At 42.0% G+C, this 20,492-nt stretch overlaps 1 protein-coding gene across 1 annotated transcript in view; it reads right to left on the bottom strand.

Annotated features, from left to right (window-relative positions):
- CCDC122 (coiled-coil domain containing 122) overlaps window positions 1–20,492 on the bottom strand; it is a 44,661-nt gene that overhangs the window by 7,789 nt on the left and 16,380 nt on the right. The window contains exons 4-5 of the mRNA XM_063433555.1: window positions 9,614–9,730; window positions 2,831–2,966 (exon numbers count right to left, since the gene is read on the bottom strand). Of these exons, the coding sequence (XP_063289625.1) occupies window positions 2,831–2,966; window positions 9,614–9,730 (253 nt within the window). The remainder of the gene's footprint in view (window positions 1–2,830; window positions 2,967–9,613; window positions 9,731–20,492) is intronic.

The following is a 20,492-nucleotide window of genomic DNA, read 5'->3' as shown; positions in this document are numbered from 1 at the left end:
CACCGGCCGACGTAAGCAGAAGGAGGAGCGGCGGGGGAGGAGGAAGCAGCGACGTGGGACATGTCGCTGCCTCTGGTAAGTCACTGAAGGGGTTTTCACCCCTTCAGCAACTGGGGATTGGGGGGTGGGAGGGAGAGGGACCCTCCAGTGCCAGGAAAACGGATCGTTTTCCTGGCACTGGAGTTTCCCTTTAAGTGACATGTTCTTCGCTCCAAACTCTTTGCATCTCAGTTAGACAGATCGAACGTTCCCAACTCTGTATGGCTTTCATAATATAAAAATTACACAAAACAGACATTACATTTATATTACAGAAATACCACAAGTATCTCTTGTGGAAGCAGAATTAAAATTTCTGCTATGACCTAGTGCCATCCCAGGTCGCATTCAAAGCATTACTTGATCTGCTGTTAAATATTTTAATATTATGATAACAATACCTCCCTTTTGCCTACCCTCAAAACATTAAAGCTTTCCATATTGTCTTCAAAAAAATAATTTTTCCTTCCTTCCTTCCTTCCTTTTTTCCTTTCCCCATTATTTCCCTATTTTTTCTTTCTCCTCTTCCTTACCCAAAATTTGTCTTCAAGTTTTAACGCTATTAGATATTATGAAAGTTCTTAGTTTCTATTTAGATTCATTAATACTGAATTTAAATTAGTAGTTCATATATTGTATAAACCATCACTGAGCATAGATTAGCTATTAGGGATTATCATTATATTAGGGGATTTATCCACTTAGATCCATCACCAAATATTAGATGGTACTCTTAACAACCTACAAATCGACCCCTATATTCAGTACCTTCTCTTCTCAAATTGTCCTTGATTAAAAAATATTGGTGATTTGTGTAGAATATTTATATTAAAATAGCTTGTTTTAATGTAAAAATATTTTTATAGTTGCTATCATCCAGGGATTTATTCCTTATTTCATTTGTAATCTTGCTTTTAAGATAATAATTTGGAAAAACTAACAATCACGTCTCTGGGTGCTGATATTTCTTTTGGTTTCCTCAATCTTTGGAATCTTTCAAGAGGGTGTGAACCAAATTCTGAGATGTCCGTAATTGCCGTAAACATTTTCATATATAATTTTCAAGTTGTTGATTGGTAATGTCTTCTGAAATGCCTCTTATGCAGAGATTTTTTCTTCTTGATCTGTCTTCTAAGTAGAAGACTTTTGCTTCCAGATTTTGAATTTGAGATTTAAGTTTAGAATTTTCAGTTTGGATGTTTGCAAAATCTTGTTGGAAATTAAGAATCATATCTGCTTGTTGTGATAATGCTTTACTAAGCGTGTAACTTCGTTTTCAGCTCTAATGTATTAATTTCCAGATCATTTCTTATTTTTTTTATACAATTCATCCATCATATTGGATATTAATTCTTGTGAGACAGATACGTTCTGTGATTCTTCCTCTGGTACTGTTTTTCTTTGGAGTCTTTAGAATGTATGATTGAGCATAAAGAGTTTCTTTGAGGTGATTTTGAACTTGCTTAGGAATTAGGAGAACCAAAAATATCTATGGATTTGTTCTTATCTGGGCATTTTTTCTTTTTTGGAACCATTTTGGAAAATAAAGAATGTTTTGCTTTTTGTTTGACTTTGTTTTTGCAATCTTATTTCTATGTTGTAATACTGAATAATCTTACTATTAACCATCGTTTTTTAAATTAATTGTTTTTTCTCTCGGCTCCCCTCCTCCCCCCATTTTTTAATTACAACTTATTTCTTCTCTTTCTTTCCACTGTTATTCCTTAGTTCTCCTTTTCCTACCTAGATTTCTTTCTGAGTTTCTTTCCTTTATATCTCTCTTTACAGACTATGCCTTAAGCACTTCCTCTATCAATTCCCCCTTTAAAAAAATCAGGAATCAAAAATGTATCACTACGGCATTGGAAAAAGTCAGTGAATAGTCATTCATGAAACAGACTTTATCGGCCTTTTATCTTCTCTTATAGCTGGCAATTATGCATGCATAGCATGTTTAAACAATCTTAAGAAGTGGTTGAATTCGAATTTATCGTCCATGAGGTAATCACAATTGTAATGCTACAATTTGTGGATATATGACAGAGTTGGTTTACTTCTGTGAGGAGGAACAGGGCTCTTGTGCTGGAGGCCTTTCCCTCTCCCTTTCTCAATCAGCTCTCTGCCGTTCACTTTCGGCTTTTCCCTCCTAAGATTTTTGGCGCGTTTGCAGATGGCGGTTATTATGAAGATAACGATATTTCCCGACCTCTGCGTGTTTTGTGGTCCACTCTTCCGTTCACCTCTGCTCTCCGTCTCTCTGCTCATCTACGGTTTCTCTGTTTCCACTTGCCCCAAAATAACTGCTAATTTTAGCTGGCTTGTAGCTCCCGCAGGAGTCAGTAGAAGGGAACCAGCACCTTGACATTGCATTAGGGTTCGGGAAGCTTCCTTTAAGCAGGTCCGGAACGCCCTCAGAGGGTGTACGTACGCACTATCACGTCATCATGCCGGATGAGACATCCAAGTGAGTGCCTTTTCTAAATTTACTATGAATCGTATTTGACAATTGACCTCATTTTGCAGTTGTTTTGATTTATGCTGTATATTTACATCTTGCCTTGCACCTAGTACCTATTTAGTATAGTTTGGGAAATGCAGTTGAAAAAGTATGGTTGATGATATTTGTAAATCAGACGATTTAGCTTAGCAAACCATTTATCTATTCTGTAAGATTTATTCAAAATCCCAAAAATATCTTGACATCTACATAAACCAATATTTTGTTGTAATGAAATTTCCGTGTGTGTTCTCAATGCAATTTTCTCATACCAAGCCACAAAAATGTCATTACCTAGGTTCTCTCTAAGATCAGTTACAGTTTTCTGCATTTGTTCTATGTTCCACTGATACTGTCTTCTGCTGAGCTGTGCTTTTTGCAACTGGCAATGCAAACGTTTCAAGATAGCATTATATCTCTTCCTCTGCACCTGTTTAAATTCAGCAAAATAGAGTCATTTTTATTAAAAAGGAGAGTGACAGTAGTAAACACACAACAATTAATAACTTATGAGTAAAAACCTTCATAGGAGTGAGTTCTATGAATTTGTCAATACTACACGTTAGTAGAAAAGCACTCCTTTGTTATTTTACAAATAGAAAATATACTACTCGAAAAAATAAAGGGAACACTTAAACAATACAATGTAACTCCAAGTCAATCACACTTCTGTGAAATCAAACTGTCCACTTAGGAAGCAACACTGAGTGACAATCAATTTCACATGTTGTTGTGCAAATGGGATAGACAACAGGTGGAAATTATAGGCAATTAGCAAGACAACCCCAATAAAGGAGTGGTTCTGCAGGTGGTGACCACAGACCACTTCTCAGTTCCTATGCTTCCTGGCTGATGTTTTGGTCACTTTTGAATTCTGGCGGTGCTTTCACTCCAGTGGTAGCATGAGACGGAGTCTACAACCCATACAAGTGGCTCAGGTAGTGCAGCTCATCCAGGATGTCACATCAATGCGAGCTGTGGCAAGAAGGTTTGCTGTGTCTGTCAGCGTAGTGTCCAGAGCATGGAGGCCGTAGGAGGGCGACAACCCAACAGCAGGACCGCTCACTCCGGAGGAACAGGAGAAGCACTGCCAGAGCCCTGCAAAATTACCTCCAGCAGGCAACAAATGTTCATGTGTCTGCTCAAATGGTCAGAAACAGACTCCATGAGGGTGGTATGAGGGTCCGACATCCACAGGTGGGGTGTGTGCTTACAGCCCAACACCGTGCAGGACGTTTGGCATTTGTCAGAGAACACCAAGATTGGCAAATTCGCCACTGGCGCCCTGTGCTCTTCACAGATGAAAGCAGGTTCACACTGAGCACATGTGACAGATGTGACAGAGTCTGGAGATGCCGTGGAGAACGTTCTGCTGCCTGCAACATTCTCCAGCATGACCGTTTGGCAGTGGGTCAGTAATGGTGTGGGGTGGCATTTCTTTGGGGGGCCGCACAGCCCTCCATGTGCTTGCCAGAGGTAACCTGACTGCCAATAGGTACAGAGATAAGATCCTCAGACCCCTTGTGAGACCATATGCTGGTGCGGTTAGCCCTGGGTTCCTCCTAATGCAAGACAATGCTATACCTCATGTGGCTGGAGTGTGTCAGCAGTTCCTGTAAGACAAAGGCATTGATGCTATGGACTGGCCCGCCTGTTCCCCAGACCTGAATCCAATTGAGCATATCTGGGACATAATGTCTCACTCCATCCACCAACGTCACGTTGCACCACAGACTGTCCAGGAGTTGGCAGATGCTTTAGTCCAGGTCTGGGAGGAGATCCCTCAGGAGACCATCCGCCACCTCACCAGGAGCATGCACAGGCATTGTAGGGAGGTCATACAGGCACATGGAGGCCACACACTACTGAGCCTCATTTTGACTTGTTTTAAGGACATTACATCAATGTTGGATGAGCCTGTAGTGTGTTTTTCCACTTTAATTTTGAGTGTGACTCCAAATCCAGACCTCCATGGGTTGAAAAATTTGATTTCCATTTTTTTATTTTTGTGTGATTTTGTTGGCAGCACATTCAACTATGTAAAGAACAAAGTATTTCATAAGAATATTTAATTCATTCAGATCTAGGATGTGTTATTTTAGTGTTCCCTTTATTTTTTTGAGCAGTGTATATATTTCATATATCTTAAAGAACTACTGCAGGATAAAATCACTGTTCACAGCAGTACTTTCAAGAAGAGCACAATAATTGTCTAGTGTACCTGTGCACCATCACATTTCATGATGTCACTAGCACAAGGCATATGCAAAACCACCTCTCGGTATAAGAACAAATTTGAATATCCTATCTAGGTGCCTATTCCCTACATTCCAAAATGGTTTAGAATGGAAACAGTGTCAGTGTGGTGCCTGGCACCAACCTATACATTGCTCCCAGGGTAATCCTCATGTGGCACATTAAACAGAGCACCACAATATGCATATGACATGGCTCTGCATGCTATATACCTTCAACCTGATCTCTTCATTTAAAAATATTAACATAACATTTATTTGAAGCACAGGATGCATAGCTAGAACAAAAACATATAATATTATGAATCTAGATTTATAGTGTTCTTCTTATTCCTATTTAGATTCGGGACCCACTAAATTACATTTAAAAAAGAAGGGGGGGGGGGATTTACTTACCTTTTATCCAGCGCAGGGTCTCATTTAGCCGGCTCCTCCTTCCGCAATGTTACTTCCTGTCCTCTCCTCCAATCCAATGCTTCTCATAGAGGATGAGAAGGGCATGGATGGCAAGTGTTCTGCTTCTCCAACTGAATGTTCTCTATGAGAAGTATCGATAGGCGGTGACATGTGAGAGCTCAGCCTGACTCATTTCTCACAATGGAAATGCCTCTAAATGCTGTCAGGAAGATAGCCACTAGAGATGTGTTTAACTAAACAAATGTTTTACTTTGCAGCGTTCAAATGACAACTTGATTGAGATTAAGTAGTTAGGGTACATATAGTGTTCCTTTAAAGTAAGTATTCCTTTGAATGCAGCGTCCTTAAAATGCCACCAGTAACTAAGTAAAAGTCATTTGAGTGTTGGGATAATGTCCATAGATTTACACACAGCATCTGTACTAAATATGGCAGAATACAAAACTTCACTGCAGTGTAAAGTGTAGTATGCTGACAGGCCTCCCTCCCTGTTACCCCATTCCTGCATTTTACAATGCAGCTATTAAACTGAACCTAAAAAGCTTCTGCACAGCGAATGGAAAATACACTGCTATTTATAGTCCCTCTGCAGAGATGTCAAGCTTTGGAAAATAAATTTGTTTATTTGCACTGATGCAAATCTGTAGAAAACAGAAAGGTAGGTAGGGCTTTGTTGGTTAAATTTAGTTTTATGTTGTTTTCGAAGAGAAAATTAAATATTTATGGTTTCTCTTTTTTTTTTTTTTCATTTTATTGAATCTGTATGCCAACTGTGCAAGGTGCCTGACTTCACAACCACTCGACAAGTCCTACCTTCAGGAACCCCACTACTGAATACCAGGATTTCAAGGCTCCCACTAGTCATGCCTTCTCCAGCCAAGTAAAACCAGACAAGACAGTCAGTCATGATGTGTTCAGCTTTCTGGGCATAGTTTTCTTCGTGTACCCAAAAGCAGGACTGTATAGAACAAAGATAGGATAACGCAACGGGACTCAAAGAAATGGACTTTACCAGGAGAGTTGCTCCAGCTGTGCCTCAACATGACCCCACTTCCAGAGAAGGAGGGGCTCTGAAGATCTTCAGAAAGAGGTGATGGCAAAAAAAGCACAAATATCACCATAAGTGCCATCTGCTTGAGGGAATCCTTAGGACTTGATACCACTGTGCTATTTTCAGCGTCATACAAATAAAACCAAAACAAAAAGGTGCATAAAAAACCCAGCCATGACATACAAAATAAATGAACACACTTGAATGTACACTGTAGATAAACATGCACATAAATTGAAATGAGAGAGTGGATGTTCAGTAGGAGTAGGAGTATATCATCTTGTACTGTCCAAAGTAGAGACATTAGGGAAAACTAAGCAAGCGGAAGGGAGTTTGACATATCTGCCCCCTAAACCCAGAAAAAAATAATTGGAAACACAAAAGGATATACAACACTTGCTAGCATGATTTACTGCTTGTTTTCCTTTTGTTTTAGTTTTTTATAATTCTTTATCAATGTAGAAAGCCATCAGCAAGGTTTCAAAAATGGTTTGCTACCATTACAAAAAGAACCCATACCATTTGCATATCAGTCTCATCCCACCCGAAAGTGCAGTCCAGATCCCTCTGCACAAGAGAGACAGCAATCCCAGACTATTGTTTCAGCCTCCTTTGGACGTTGTCAGCAAACTATAGCTGATACCCCATCTAGGCTAAGTGAGTATAGGGTCCTTTTAACTTAGGGAGAAGTAAATAAAGGAAGTGAATTAGAGTATTACAGTTCCCAAGTTGTTCTACGCTGAGATGATGGGCAGGCTGCTGGGCTAAGTCAGTAAGAAAGCAGAACAGAGTAGCTCTGTAATTACTTACACCAGGTATGCAAAATACGGATACAAAATCCACTGTTGTATGTACACTAGTCAGCCACAATATGGAAATCACCTGCCTAATATCATGTAGATCTCCCTCGTGCTGCCAAAACAGCTCTGATGAATTGAAGCATGGACTCCACAAAACCGTTGAAAGTATTCTGTGGTGTCTGGCACCAATACATGAACAGTATATCTTTTAAGTCCTGAAAGCTGTGAGTTAAAGGACCACTATAGTGCCAGGTAAACATACTCGTTATCCTGGCACTATAGGGTCTCTAGGTTCCCCCCACCCTTAGGGTCCCCCTCCCGCCGGGCTCTAGGGTGAGGAAGGGGGTTAAACACTCACCTTTTCTCCACCGCAGGGCTCCTTTGGCGGTGGGGACTCTCCGCCTCCTTTCCCCGTCATCGGCTGAATGCGCATGCACGGCAAGAGCCGCGCGCCTTCAGCCAGTCCATAGGAAAGCATTCTCATCGCTTTCCTATGGACGCTGGCATCTTCTCACTGTGAAAATCAAGGTGAGAAGCGCGAAGCGCCTCTAATGGCTGTCAATGAGACAGCCACTAGAGGCTGGATTAACCCATAGGCAAACATAGCAGTTTCTCTGAAACTGCTATGTTTACAGCAGAAAGGGTTAATCCTAGATGGACCTGGCACCCAGACCACTTCATTAAGCTGAAGTGGTCTGGGTGCCTATAGTGGTCCTTTACAGACTCCATGAATTAGATTTTTTGTACCAGCATGTTGTCGAAAAATGTTAAAATAATTTTACTCAGCACATCCGACAGACGCTCAAACAGATTGAGATCTGAGGAATTTGGAGGCGAGGGTAACACCTTGAACCCTTTGTCATGTTCCTAAAACCATTCCTGAACATTTTTTGCAGTATGCCTGAAACTTGAGTGTTTTTATTGTAAGATATCAGGCCTGTTTCACCAATACTAATGGTAAAAGTGGTATTGGGATGATGACAAAATTGAGACTACAGAGACATCTTTGACAGTTCACCCATTAACATGTCAGAAAATAGACATGTTCGTACGAATTTCATGCCATTTGGACATTCGGATGCTCACGAATTTCCAAAGTGACGAAATTCGGAAGTGCTGAGGCTCTGAAGTGATTTTGATTTCTGAAAACTGGCAAAATAAGAGAGAGGGAGGGACAATTATGTGAATGATAACAAGAATCTTGACCAATAAGCTAATTCCTTTTGTGCAATGTAATGCTTGCTTGCCCAATCCGGTTTCACTATTCCCTTCCCAATGCTTGATGTTAGAGGACAGCCAATTACTGGTGATTTTGTCACTAACACTTGGCCGATAAAGGAACACAGAGTCATAGAGGTGGGATAGTATATAAATCAGCCTGTCAGGGTGTTGGCTTGCATTCATATGACCAGACTAGTTGTGAAAGCACAAGAGACTGAGAGAGATAAATTACATTACATTTATTGTACTTTACTTGTTGCAATCTTGGGAAGCCACATTGATTTTTAGTGTGTGTTCCAGGGAGAAAGAGAGAGAACGTTTTGTCTTTTTTTTCTTCTGCATTTTGTTTCTTTTTTTTTTAAGAAGGGGGGTGAGAGAGTGTGTGGCTATGCAGGCAAGGTAGTCTGATTGCCAGGGTGTGTCTCTGCTGCACTGTGACTTTGCTACAGTAAATAATGTTGTGTTTTTCAGTTTTATGTGATTTAATTTAAATAAAACTTTAATAAAATAAAAGAAACCATAACGGATCATCCACGTCCTCCTAACATTCTCCCCTCTCTCACGCAATCTCACTTGCTTGTTCACACACAAATTGCTTTCTCTCTGCTCTCACACTCTGTTCACTCTCTGCTCGTAAACTCTCCACAACGATGGTGTCACAGGGGTAGGATTATATAGTGTGCAGAAGTGTTGCATGCTGGTAGTGCTCCCTGATTGGCTGCACTATCTGTGCAGTGAAAATATAATTTTGTAAATTGTATATATACACTAAACTAACACTACTAATTATTAACTAAATCCAGATCACTTCTTTAAGATTAAGTGGTCTGGGTGCTGCTGTGGTCCACTTTGCAATGTAAAAACATTGCTGTTTAACCCCTTAAGGACACATGACATGTGTGACATGTCATGATTCCCTTTTATTCCAGAAGTTTGGTCCTTAAGGGGTAAGGAAAAAAAAACATAAATGTTTATTTTTCAAAACAACAGAGATTCTGAACTGCCGAACGCCTGAAATGAATGACATGTCGAATGCCCAAATGCCGCGTGCCCAAATGCCGCGTGCCCGAATGCCGAATGTCCAAACAGAATGCCATTCGGCAGTTCTAAAGTGCCGAACCGAACGACATTAGTCCGAATTGCCAAAGCAGACAATTATTTTTACTAACCCGAATTTCAGAACAGAACCGAACCAAATTATTTGCCCAAGCACAACCCTATCAGTAAATATTTGATGTGAGATTGTAATTTCACTAACAGATTGGGTTTTTAATGCTTACTACTTTAACAGGAAATACATTGATACATAATTAACTATAATGTCCATACTTGCCTCGATTTCTTTCTTAAGTGCAGCATGTGTTGCAGTTTCTTTCTCATATAACTCACGTTTTGCAGTAATCAACTGTTTTATTTCTTTTAGTTTCTCATTTAATTCTTCCGTTTCTTCCTGTTAAAAACGATGCCAGATTATTTTCTTAATATGGTGAAAATTTTAAACTAAATCTCCATAACATGCTAAATGAATGTTATCTGTCCATGCAATATACCAGGTATCAGAGACATCTTGAGTCTTTAAGCAAAATTATGCCCCGTGCCACTTGACAGACATAAAGACAGATACACACATACACAATACATATACGAGTGTGTATTAGCCCTCTGAGTAACAGTGTGCAAAGCCATCCATTGTACTTAACCCTGTCTTTCAATTAGTTAATCCAATGTTACATACATTGTTTATAAACTGTAACTGTATATACAGTATTCGTAAAAGATTGCATATGTATTTGAAAAGTAATGTGTACATACAGTGCCAACTCGTGCATATTTGCATATATAGAGCCAACATGTATGCATTTGTGTGAAAAGCCAGTATGTGTAAATGCAAAGCTGCATTTGAGAGAAGTCCAAATATGTATACAAAGTGGTCTACTTATGTGTAGTTTCAGAATGCATTTGTGTATACTATTATAATTGATGTGTGTAGTGTTTGAGTGTGTGAATGCAAAAACATATTGGAGTATGTCAATGTGTGTGAATGCAAGTGTTTATTCATTAGTATTGTCACTGTGTTTGAATACAACATTCTGTTACTAATAAGAACAGGTGTGAGCAAATGAAAAGATGAATCTGTGCAGAAGGTTAGTGAGGTAAATGCAAAGGTATATTTGCGTATAATGCTCATGTGTAAGCACAGCTGAATGTTTGAGTGTGATAATGCAAGTGTGCATTTGCGTGGACTGTGTGTGGGAATGCAGGAGTATCAGTAATTAATCAGGGAATTCAACATTAACAGGCCATGACAGATGCATTGTAAACATTTGTTAACTGGTTTTCCACCTAGGCTACTGAGGTGTCCACAATTTGAAATTTCCAGGTGTGGAATGGTGTGTGGTGTTTGACTGTCATTAGGACTTTGCATTGATAAAGGGCTAGAGCCCAAATGTTTCTTTGTTGTGTCCTTCAATAAATGTTGGAAACACACTGATGTGCACAAAGCATCTGTTGGCGCAGACCTCAAATGGGTACTCCAAGCAACATAACCACAACGAGCTGTTGTAATGATTACGGTGCTAGGAAACTATAGATGCAAGTCTTCCATTTTCATCAAACCATATGGATTCCCTAGCATCTAAACCTTACCTCCACAACGTCCCACAATGATGCATGATTTTCAGTTGCTTGTTATTTGCCCTAGTGTTTGTACATCGTGAGTATTTCAACTACTATGAATTGCTATTGCAGGCGGATCAACACAGGAAAACTTCAAACATGTACAAACAATTGATCAGTTAATGAGGAAGTGAAATTTCCCTGAAGTGATTTTGCAATCAGAGGGAGACATCGTTGCGTGCTATGGAAACCATTTTCTTTTTTTTACATTTAAATTTAAAAAAAATAAAAAAATTTAAACAACCTCTTTGAATCTGCTTTCACAAATACTCGAGGGGACTGTATCCACAGTTCTTAGTAAGATAACCTTTGTAGTGGATATGGCGCTCGGAGTTTACTTCTATGTATTTATCACAAGAACACTATTAAGAAGTTTCAAAAACAAAACTAGTATCAGCCAAATGTTTAGGAAAATATAATGTTAGAATAATGACAGCATGCTGAATTCTTCCTCAGTGCTAATCCTGACCACAGACATGACAGTAGTACAAAGTGGTTACAAAAAAAAGGAAGTCTCACTGTAGGAGATTCCAGAAGACACCAAAAATGAATGAATACTCGAGGCAAGAAAAGAACTTACAAAATCGAAACAGATAATCTGTGTTATGCAAAGCAGAAAAGTATAACCTGGCAATCCACTGTAAAATGACAGAAACTAGTCAAATATAAACCAAAATAAAAAATACAGAAAATGCAAAATCACAAGATTGCGATTAGTTGGAAAATTTAATTTGTTTGTTGGTGGACAAAGAAGTAAGCAAAAGTAAAAGGGTTTTCTATATCTAAAGAAGAAAAAAAGGCTGAAAGGAGTATTTCCAAGGAAAAAATTATTGATCAATATAAAGACTCCACAGACACTCATAGGCTAAAAATACAACAAAAATTACCCAAAATGGCAAACAAGTCTGCATCTGTTTGGTTGACAATGGGAAAACTCTATTAAAATTATAGTTGTGTGGAAAGATATTGATGCAGTTTGAGAAGTTGTGAATGCATAAAGTTCTATAAATAATGTAGAGATTTAGCACCATAATGAGCAGATATGTTGTGTTCCTTATAATAAAACATAGAAAGAGATCTTATTGTTATCTTTAGATTTTAAATTCCTTGCTCCTTACAAAGGAAAAGTAAAGACAAAGTCAATTCTACTAAAAGGCTGCAGAGCCGACTGCCATAGCAACCATTGGGGCTGGGAGAGCCATGTCTGGGTGACGGGTGTAATGGGGTTGAACAAATCTCCCATCTCTTGTAGGTCACTCTTTGTAGCAATGACTTTGCGGAGAATCTTCTTTATACTCTAACCGGACTATTCACTGTGACTGGAGGGGGCAGGTAATGAGCAGCAAGCAGCATCCTTTTAGCCCCGGTAAGGAAGATGCTTTCTCTACAATAGAGGGGTAGGTGGCACAAAGAGAACTAAGTGACACATGGGGGGAGGTAAGAGAAACAAGAGTGAGGAATACAAGCCATGGGGGGGAGGGAGAGAGACACAGGGAGTGAGGCTGAAGGGAGATAAGAGACTCAGTGGAGTGTAGCGGTACTTACCCTTTCCAGGGGCCGGCCGGGGTCCTCTGTTTAAGCCGCGCGCGGTCCTGCTGCTGCACGAGCCGCGCGCGGCTCATCCAACGGCTGTAACAGGAAGGCGGGCAATGACCGCGAGAAGCGGTCACGTGTCCCGTCTGACTCTAAGAGCACGCCGTGGGTCTCGGGCGCACTCTTAAAGGGACCGTGGGAGCCTAAATTGGCAAAGGCCTCCCATTGGTCCCTGTCATGCCACACTCCCCAAACACTTACCTTTTGGGGACGTGGATATGACAGGGGCCAATCAAAATAGATGTTAAGGTATATATGCTCACCTTTTTCCCTTAGTTCCTTGCCCTATTGTGGTTTCTGTTACAGTTCCCTTTAGCGCTTGTTGTGTTCAGTTGTGTTCCTTCATACTTGACCTTGGCTTTGTTTCTGACAACGTTATCTCTTTATCCTTATCTGTTCTGTTTGCCGGCTTGCTGTTTACTGTGTACCAGACCCCGGCTAGTCCTAGTTTATGCTGTCTCTTTGTGCCCTTGACCTCGGATCGCTCCTGACTCTGTACTCCTCTCATATACGTCAAGTCCGGCCATTCTAAGTTCCGGTAGACGTATCTCCCCTCTGTGTTGTCTTCTATTGAGTTGAATCCTGCGTGTTGGGGTATATTTTCGTTACATTACGATAGGGCCATGGACCCCGCAGATTTAGCTCAGCAGATGGCTTCTCATGAGGCTAGATTTGTAGAGCAGGCCCTCCAGACGCTCTTATCTAGAACTATTCCAGCAACCACACCTAACCCCTTCCTACACCTCTTCTTCCTGAAGTATCTACTTTGCCTAATACTTCAGCCCATTTAACACCTCCTAGGTATGGAGGGGACTCTAAGACATGCAGAGGTTTCATTAATCAAATAGAATTCCACGTTGAGATGTATCCACGTTCCTTTCCCACAGATAGGTCTAAAGTGGGGTTCCTTATGCACCAACTTACCGATAAAGCACTTGAGTGGGCAAATCCTATTTGGGAGGCTATGGTGCATAATTTCAATAGTTTCCTTACAGCTTTTCGTAGAACTTTTGACACAACTAAAAGGTCAAAGAACGCCGCCAGAACATTAATGAGAATTAAACAAGGTTCTAGGTTTGTTGCAGACTATGCCATTGTCAGGATCGGGACAGGGATCCAACACGCAGAGTACAAACAGTAGCCAGATACGTATACCGGACCTTAGAATGGCCGGACTAACGTAAGTAGTACAGTATAGAATGGTCAAAGACAAGCCGAGGTCGAGGGTAACAGAAGACAGGTAAGCGAGAGACAAGCCGAATCAAGGGTAACAGAGATAAGCAGAGTAAGGTAAACAAGCCGGGTCAAAACCAAAAGGGATAATAGAATACACAAGCACTGAGTGACTAGAACAAGCTAGAACCACGACAGGGCAATGAGCTAATGAAAGAAGCTCTGTTAAATACCCTGTTCAGAGCAGTAACCACGCCTCCAAGGCGTCCTGATTGGTCCTGCAGCCATTGACTGACAGGTTGTTCTGGGGGAGTGTCCTGATGACTACTTCCTGCCTAGATGCTGTAAAAGGCAGTCACTCCCTCGCGGCCGGCCTAGCATGACCGGATAGACCGCGGGGAAGGGAGCCATCAGACCGTCTGGATGGAGGAACAGCTAAGTCTCTACCTCTTTCGGAGGTAGAGACCACAGGTACCCTGACAGTACCCCCCCTCTCAGATACGCCCACCGGGCGGAATGAACCGGGACGAGATGGGAAGCGAGAGTGATACGCCCTGCGGAGACGGGGAGCATGAACATCCTCCTGAGGTACCCAACTCCTCTCCTCAGGACCATATCCCTTCCAATCAACCAGATATTGTACTCTCCCCCGGGAGATTTGAGAATCAATAATCGAGTTAACCTCATACTCCTCCTGACCCTCCACCTGAACGGGGCGAGGAGGGGCTATTGTGGAGGAAAATCTGTTACATATGAGTGGTTTCAGCAATGAAACGTGAAACGAGTTCGGGATGCGTAAGGTATTAGGAAGAGCTAAACGATACGCAACTGGATTGATACGGGTCAGCATCCTGTAGGGTCCAATATAACGAGGAGCGAACTTCATGGAGGGCACTTTTAAACGGATGTTCCTCGTGCTCAGCCATACCCTATCACCTGGAACAAAGACCGGAGCCGCCCTTCTACGTTTATCAGCGTGTTTCTTGACCAACATAGAGTTGTGCACAAGGATTTGTCGAGTTTGATCCCACAACTTCCTCAAATTGGCAACATGAACATCAACCGACGGCACCCCCTGGGAAGGGGAATCCGAAGGAAGAATAGACGGATGAAAACCATAATTCATGAAGAAGGGGCTTGAATGAGTAGAATCGCAAACGAGATTGTTGTGTGCAAACTCCGCCCAAGGAATCAAACCGACCCAATCATCCTGGTGTTCAGAAACAAAGCATCGTAAATATTGTTCGATTTTCTGGTTGGTACGTTCAGCAGCTCCGTTAGACTGAGGATGATAGGCAGAAGAAAAGTTTAATTTAATACCAAGTTGAGAGCAGAAGGACCTCCAAAAGCGGGAAACAAATTGGGAGCCTCTGTCCGATACAATTTGAGAGGGTATCCCATGTAGGCGAAAAATCTCCTTAGCGAATATCTCTGCCAATTCGGGAGAAGACGGGAGTTTAGGCAGGGGAATGAAGTGTGCCATCTTAGTAAACCTGTCAACCACAGTGAGGATAACAGTCTGTCTTTTAGAGATAGGTAGATCGACAATAAAGTCCATGGCCAAACAGGACCATGGTTTTTCTGGAACCTCCAAGGGGTGCAGGAATCCACATGGAAGCGTATGGGGTTGTTTGGTTTTAGTACAAACTTCACATGCAGTGATGAACTCCTCAATATCCCTCCGTAAAGCAGGCCACCAGAAGTCCTTAGAGATCAACGCGTAAGTTTTGCGAATACCAGGATGTCCCGCCATCTTGCTATTATGTAAACACTGTAAAAGTTCCAGTTGAAGAGCAGGAGGAACGAAATGACGGCCCGCAGGAGTCTGTTTAGGTGCTAGATGTTGCAACTTAATGATCTCGGCCAGTAATGGAGAATGAATCCTGAGATTCGTATTAGCAATGATATTGCATTTCGGAACTATAGAAGAAAGAACTGGTTCAGGTACAGTAGAAGGTTCATATTGGCGAGATAATGCATCGGCTTTAGAGTTTTTAGAACCAGGTCTGTAAGTCAGTACATAATTGAAGTGAGTCAGGAATAAGGACCAACGAGCTTGTCTAGAGGATAAGCGCTTAGCCTCCCCAATATAGGACAAGTTTTTGTGGTCCGTCAAAATCGTAATAGGGTGTAGGGTCCCCTCCAACAAATGTCTCCACTCCTTTAAGGCTTTAATGACTGCTAACAGTTCCCTTTCCCCGATGTCATATCTGCTCTCAGGCCCAGAAAATTTCTTAGAGAAAAAACCACAAGGGTGTAACGGATTATCCACCCCTAACCTTTGAGACAGAACAGCCCCAACTGCTGTCTCAGAGGCATCGACCTCGAGCAAGAAAGGCAGAGTCGTATCAGGATGGACTAGAATGGGAGCCGAGGCAAAAAGTTCCTTGAGAGTCTTGAAAGCACCAAGAGCTTCCTTAGACCAGAACTTAGTATCAGCCCCTTGTTTGGTCATATTGGTAATAGGCGCAATGATAGAGGAGTATCCTTTAATGAAGCGCCTATAGTAGTTGGAAAAACCAATAAACCTTTGGATAGCCTTGAGTCCTTTGGGCAAGGGCCAGTCTAAAATAGATTGGAGTTTTACAGGATCCATTTTAAAACCCTCCCCAGAAATCACGTATCCAAGAAAGTCTACTTGAGACTGATCAAAACTGCACTTTTCCAATTTGCAATATAGACCATGTTGCAGCAGCTTGTGTAATACCTTTCTGACCTGTCTATGGTGAGTCTCAATCTCCTTAGAGTGTATTAGTATGTCGTCCAGGTAAACAATAACACAATCATGCTGAAACTCCCTAAGTACCTCATTAATCAAATCTTGAAATACTGCAGGAGCATTGCATAGTCCAAATGGCATAACAGTGTATTCGTAATGGCCATACCGGGTATTGAATGCCGTCATCCACTCGTGACCTTGCTGGATTCTCACCAAATTGTAAGCCCCTCTGAGATCTAACTTGGTGAAGATTTTGGAGCCCTTAAGATGATCAAATAACTCGGTAATCAGTGGGATAGGATAGGCATTTCTGACAGTTATTTTATTCAAGCCTCGGTAATCGATACAAGGTCTCAGCGTGCCATCCTTCTTCTTAATGAAAAAGAACCCAGCCCCGGCCGGAGAAGAAGACCTCCTGATGAATCCCTTTTCTAAATTCTCCCGAATATACTCCTCTAGAACCGAGTTTTCCTGAACAGACAAAGGATATACATGGCCCCTCGGAGGCATAGTGCCGGGTAGCAGCTTAATCTTACAGTCAAATGACCTGTGTGGAGGCAAAGAATCGGCATTCTTCTTGTCAAACACTGCCCTTAAGTCTAGGTAAAGGTCTGGTATTTGTCTTTCTGTGGACTGAGTAGGATTCTCCGGTATGTTAATATTAGCTAATGGAGAAACCTTGCACAAACACCGATCCTGGCAGCCCTGGCCCCACGAGAGTATCTCTCCTAACTCCCAATCGATAATAGGGTTATGTTTTTTCAACCATGGGTACCCCAGAACTATGGGAACGGAAAGAGACGAAATGAGCAGAAGAGATAAATTCTCCACGTGTAGGATACCAACATTTAAATCAATGGGTACGGTCTCACGAAAGATAACAGGGTCTAGTAGTGGTCTACCATCTATGGCCTCAACGGCCAAAGGTGTCTCCCTTAGCTGGGATGGAAAATTGTTCTTACTAGCAAAGGCTTGGTCGATAAAATTCTCAGCAGCACCGGAATCTATCAATGCCATAGCCCTTACTACTTCCTTCCCCCAAGTTAAGGAAACTGGTAGCAGAAGCCTGTGATCCTTATAATTAGGAGTAGAGGACAAAATAGAAACACCCAAGGCCTGTCCTCTAGAGGGACTTAGGTGCGAGCGTTTCCCGGGCGGTTAGAACAGTTCGAGAGTAAATGACCCTTGGCTCCACAATACATACACAAACCCTCTCTTCTCCTGTGCTGTCTTTCCTCCTCAGAGAGGCGGGTATACCCTATCTGCATAGGTTCAGTAAGCAAAGATAGACTTGGAAAAGCAGGAGCTAACCTAAAAGAAGGTCTCTGGTTCCTCTCTCGAGTGTTCTGTCTCTCTCTTAGACGTTCATCTATACGAGAGATGAATGAAATTAAATCCTCTAAATTCTCAGGGAGTTCTCTGGTAGCAACCTCATCAAGGATTACATCAGATAGGCCATTCAAAAATACATCCATATACGCCTGCTCATTCCACTTGATTTCTGCCGCCAGAGACCTGAACTCTAGTGCATAATCCACCAGTGTTCGGTTCTCCTGTCTCAGGCGCAACAGTAATCTGGCTGCATTAACCTTTCTACCTGGAGGGTCAAATGTTCTTCTAAAAGCAGCTACAAATGCGTTATAGTTATAAACTAATGGGTTATCGTTCTCCCATAGTGGGTTGGCCCATCTCAGAGCTTTCTCAATGAGTAGGGTGATAATAAATCCTACTTTTGCCCTATCTGTAGGATAAGAGCGAGGTTGCAATTCAAAGTGGATACTAATTTGGTTTAAAAAACCACGACACTTCTCAGGAGCCCCACCATAGCGTACTGGGGGGGTAATGCGAGAAGAAGCACCCACTGTGGTTACCTCTAGACCTGAACAGACAGGAGAAACAGGGGTATTACGTATCTCCTCTGGTGGGTTATTGGCACAAGCTAATAGAGCCTGTAGCGCAAGCGCCATCTGATCCATTCTGTGATCCATGGCTTCAAACCTAGGATCAGGAGCAGCCAGCTGACTGTTTGTACTTGCAGGATCCATTGGCCCTGTCGTAATGTCAGGATCGGGACAGGGATCCAACACGCAGAGTACAAACAGTAGCCAGATACGTATACCGGACCTTAGAATGGCCAGACTAACGTAAGTAGTACAGTATAGAATGGTCAAAGACAAGCCGAGGTCGAGGGTAACAGAAGACAGGTAAGCGAGAGACAAGCCGAATCAAGGGTAACAGAGATAAGCAGAGTAAGGTAAACAAGCCGGGTCAAAACCAAAAGGGATAATAGAATACACAAGCACTGAGTGACTAGAACAAGCTAGAACCACGACAGGGCAATGAGCTAATGAAAGAAGCTCTGTTAAATACCCTGTTCAGAGCAGTAACCACGCCTCCAAGGCGTCCTGATTGGTCCTGCAGCCATTGACTGACAGGTTGTTCTGGGGGAGTGTCCTGATGACTACTTCCTGCCTAGATGCTGTAAAAGGCAGTCACTCCCTCGCGGCCGGCCTAGCATGACCGGATAGACCGCGGGGAAGGGAGCCATCAGACCGTCTGGATGGAGGAACAGCTAAGTCTCTACCTCTTTCGGAGGTAGAGACCACAGGTACCCTGACAGCAATTCAGTTTCGCACCCTTGCTTCACAGGTAGATTGGACCACTAATGGGTTAAATACTGCATTCATGGAAGGTTTATCTGACACTATATTGGATGAGGTATCATCTAGGGAGCTTCCTATTGCATTAGAGGACCTTATTGACTACCTCATTGATATAGATAATAGGATTCGTGACAGGCTCTATACTAAAAACAGGAATAGACGTTTGGTTAAACCTATTAACCCCAGAGTTGATAAACCTGAGAGTGTTAAAGTATCTGAGGAGGAACCCATGCAATTAGGGGTTGCCAAACTCTCTGATACTGAAAAATTGCATAGGAGAAGGGACGGACTCTGCCTATACTGTGGTAGGAGAGACCATATGATAAAAGAATGTCCCGTGCTTCCGGAAAACTCTCGCACCTTAGACCTTATAGGGGACTGGCCTTGGGTGTGATATCTAAGTCTCCTAAATTGCCTCCTAACCGCTTGCTTCTCCCTGTTTCTTTGCATATGGGAGAGAGTTGCATAGCTGAGCACATACAAGCCCTGGTTGACTCCGGGGCAGCTGATAATTTCATAGACTCTGGTTTTGTTAAGAAAAACAACATTCCCATCAGAGAGAAGGAGATACCCTTGGTCGTTGAGGCCATAGATGGTAGACCATTAAGTTCTCCAGTTGTTACTCATGAAACTGTACCGTTACACATGTATACAGGGGTTTTACACTTTTAAACCATTCGGTTCCAGGTCATCACCTCTCCCTCTTCTCACGTCGTGTTAGGGTACCCATGGTTACGTACTCACAATCCCATTTTCGACTGGGAGTCAGGGCAAATAAAATCATGGAGCAAAGCCTGCCACGAGTCTTGTACTATTGAAGTCACTCCTTTGAATTCTATTATGTTCCTACTACTCCTCCTTTGTCTACTGTTATACCCCCCTTAGTACTTATTTCTCAAGACTGTCTTCGATAAAAGGGAGGCTGACAAATTACCGCCTCACAGACCCTACGATTGTGCTATCGATTTATTGCCTGGCACTATACCTCCAAAGGGCAGGGTGTACCCTTTATCTGTTCAAGAAAACGGTGTCATGGAAGAGTATATTAAGGAATCACTAGAAAATGGGTTTATTAGGAGATCCTCTTCTCCGGCTGGAGCGGGGTTCTTCTTTGAACCGAAGAAAGAAGGTGATTTAAGACCGTGTATCGATTATAGAGGTCTAAATAAAATCACCATCAAAACTGCATACCCTATACCTTTAATCACAGAATTATTTGACAGGCTCAAACATGCTACTGTATTCACTAAATTGGATCTTAGAGGTGCATACAATTTAATACGTATTAAGAAAGACCACGAATGGAAGACGGCATTCAACACTAGATCTGGCCATTACGAGTATACTGTTATGCCATTTGGTCTATGTAATGCCCCAGCAGTGTTTCT

This window comes from Pelobates fuscus, chromosome 1, assembly GCF_036172605.1.
Source record: "Pelobates fuscus isolate aPelFus1 chromosome 1, aPelFus1.pri, whole genome shotgun sequence".
Taxonomy (NCBI): domain Eukaryota; kingdom Metazoa; phylum Chordata; class Amphibia; order Anura; family Pelobatidae; genus Pelobates; species Pelobates fuscus.
This window is presented reverse-complemented; position numbering and strand designations above follow the sequence as displayed.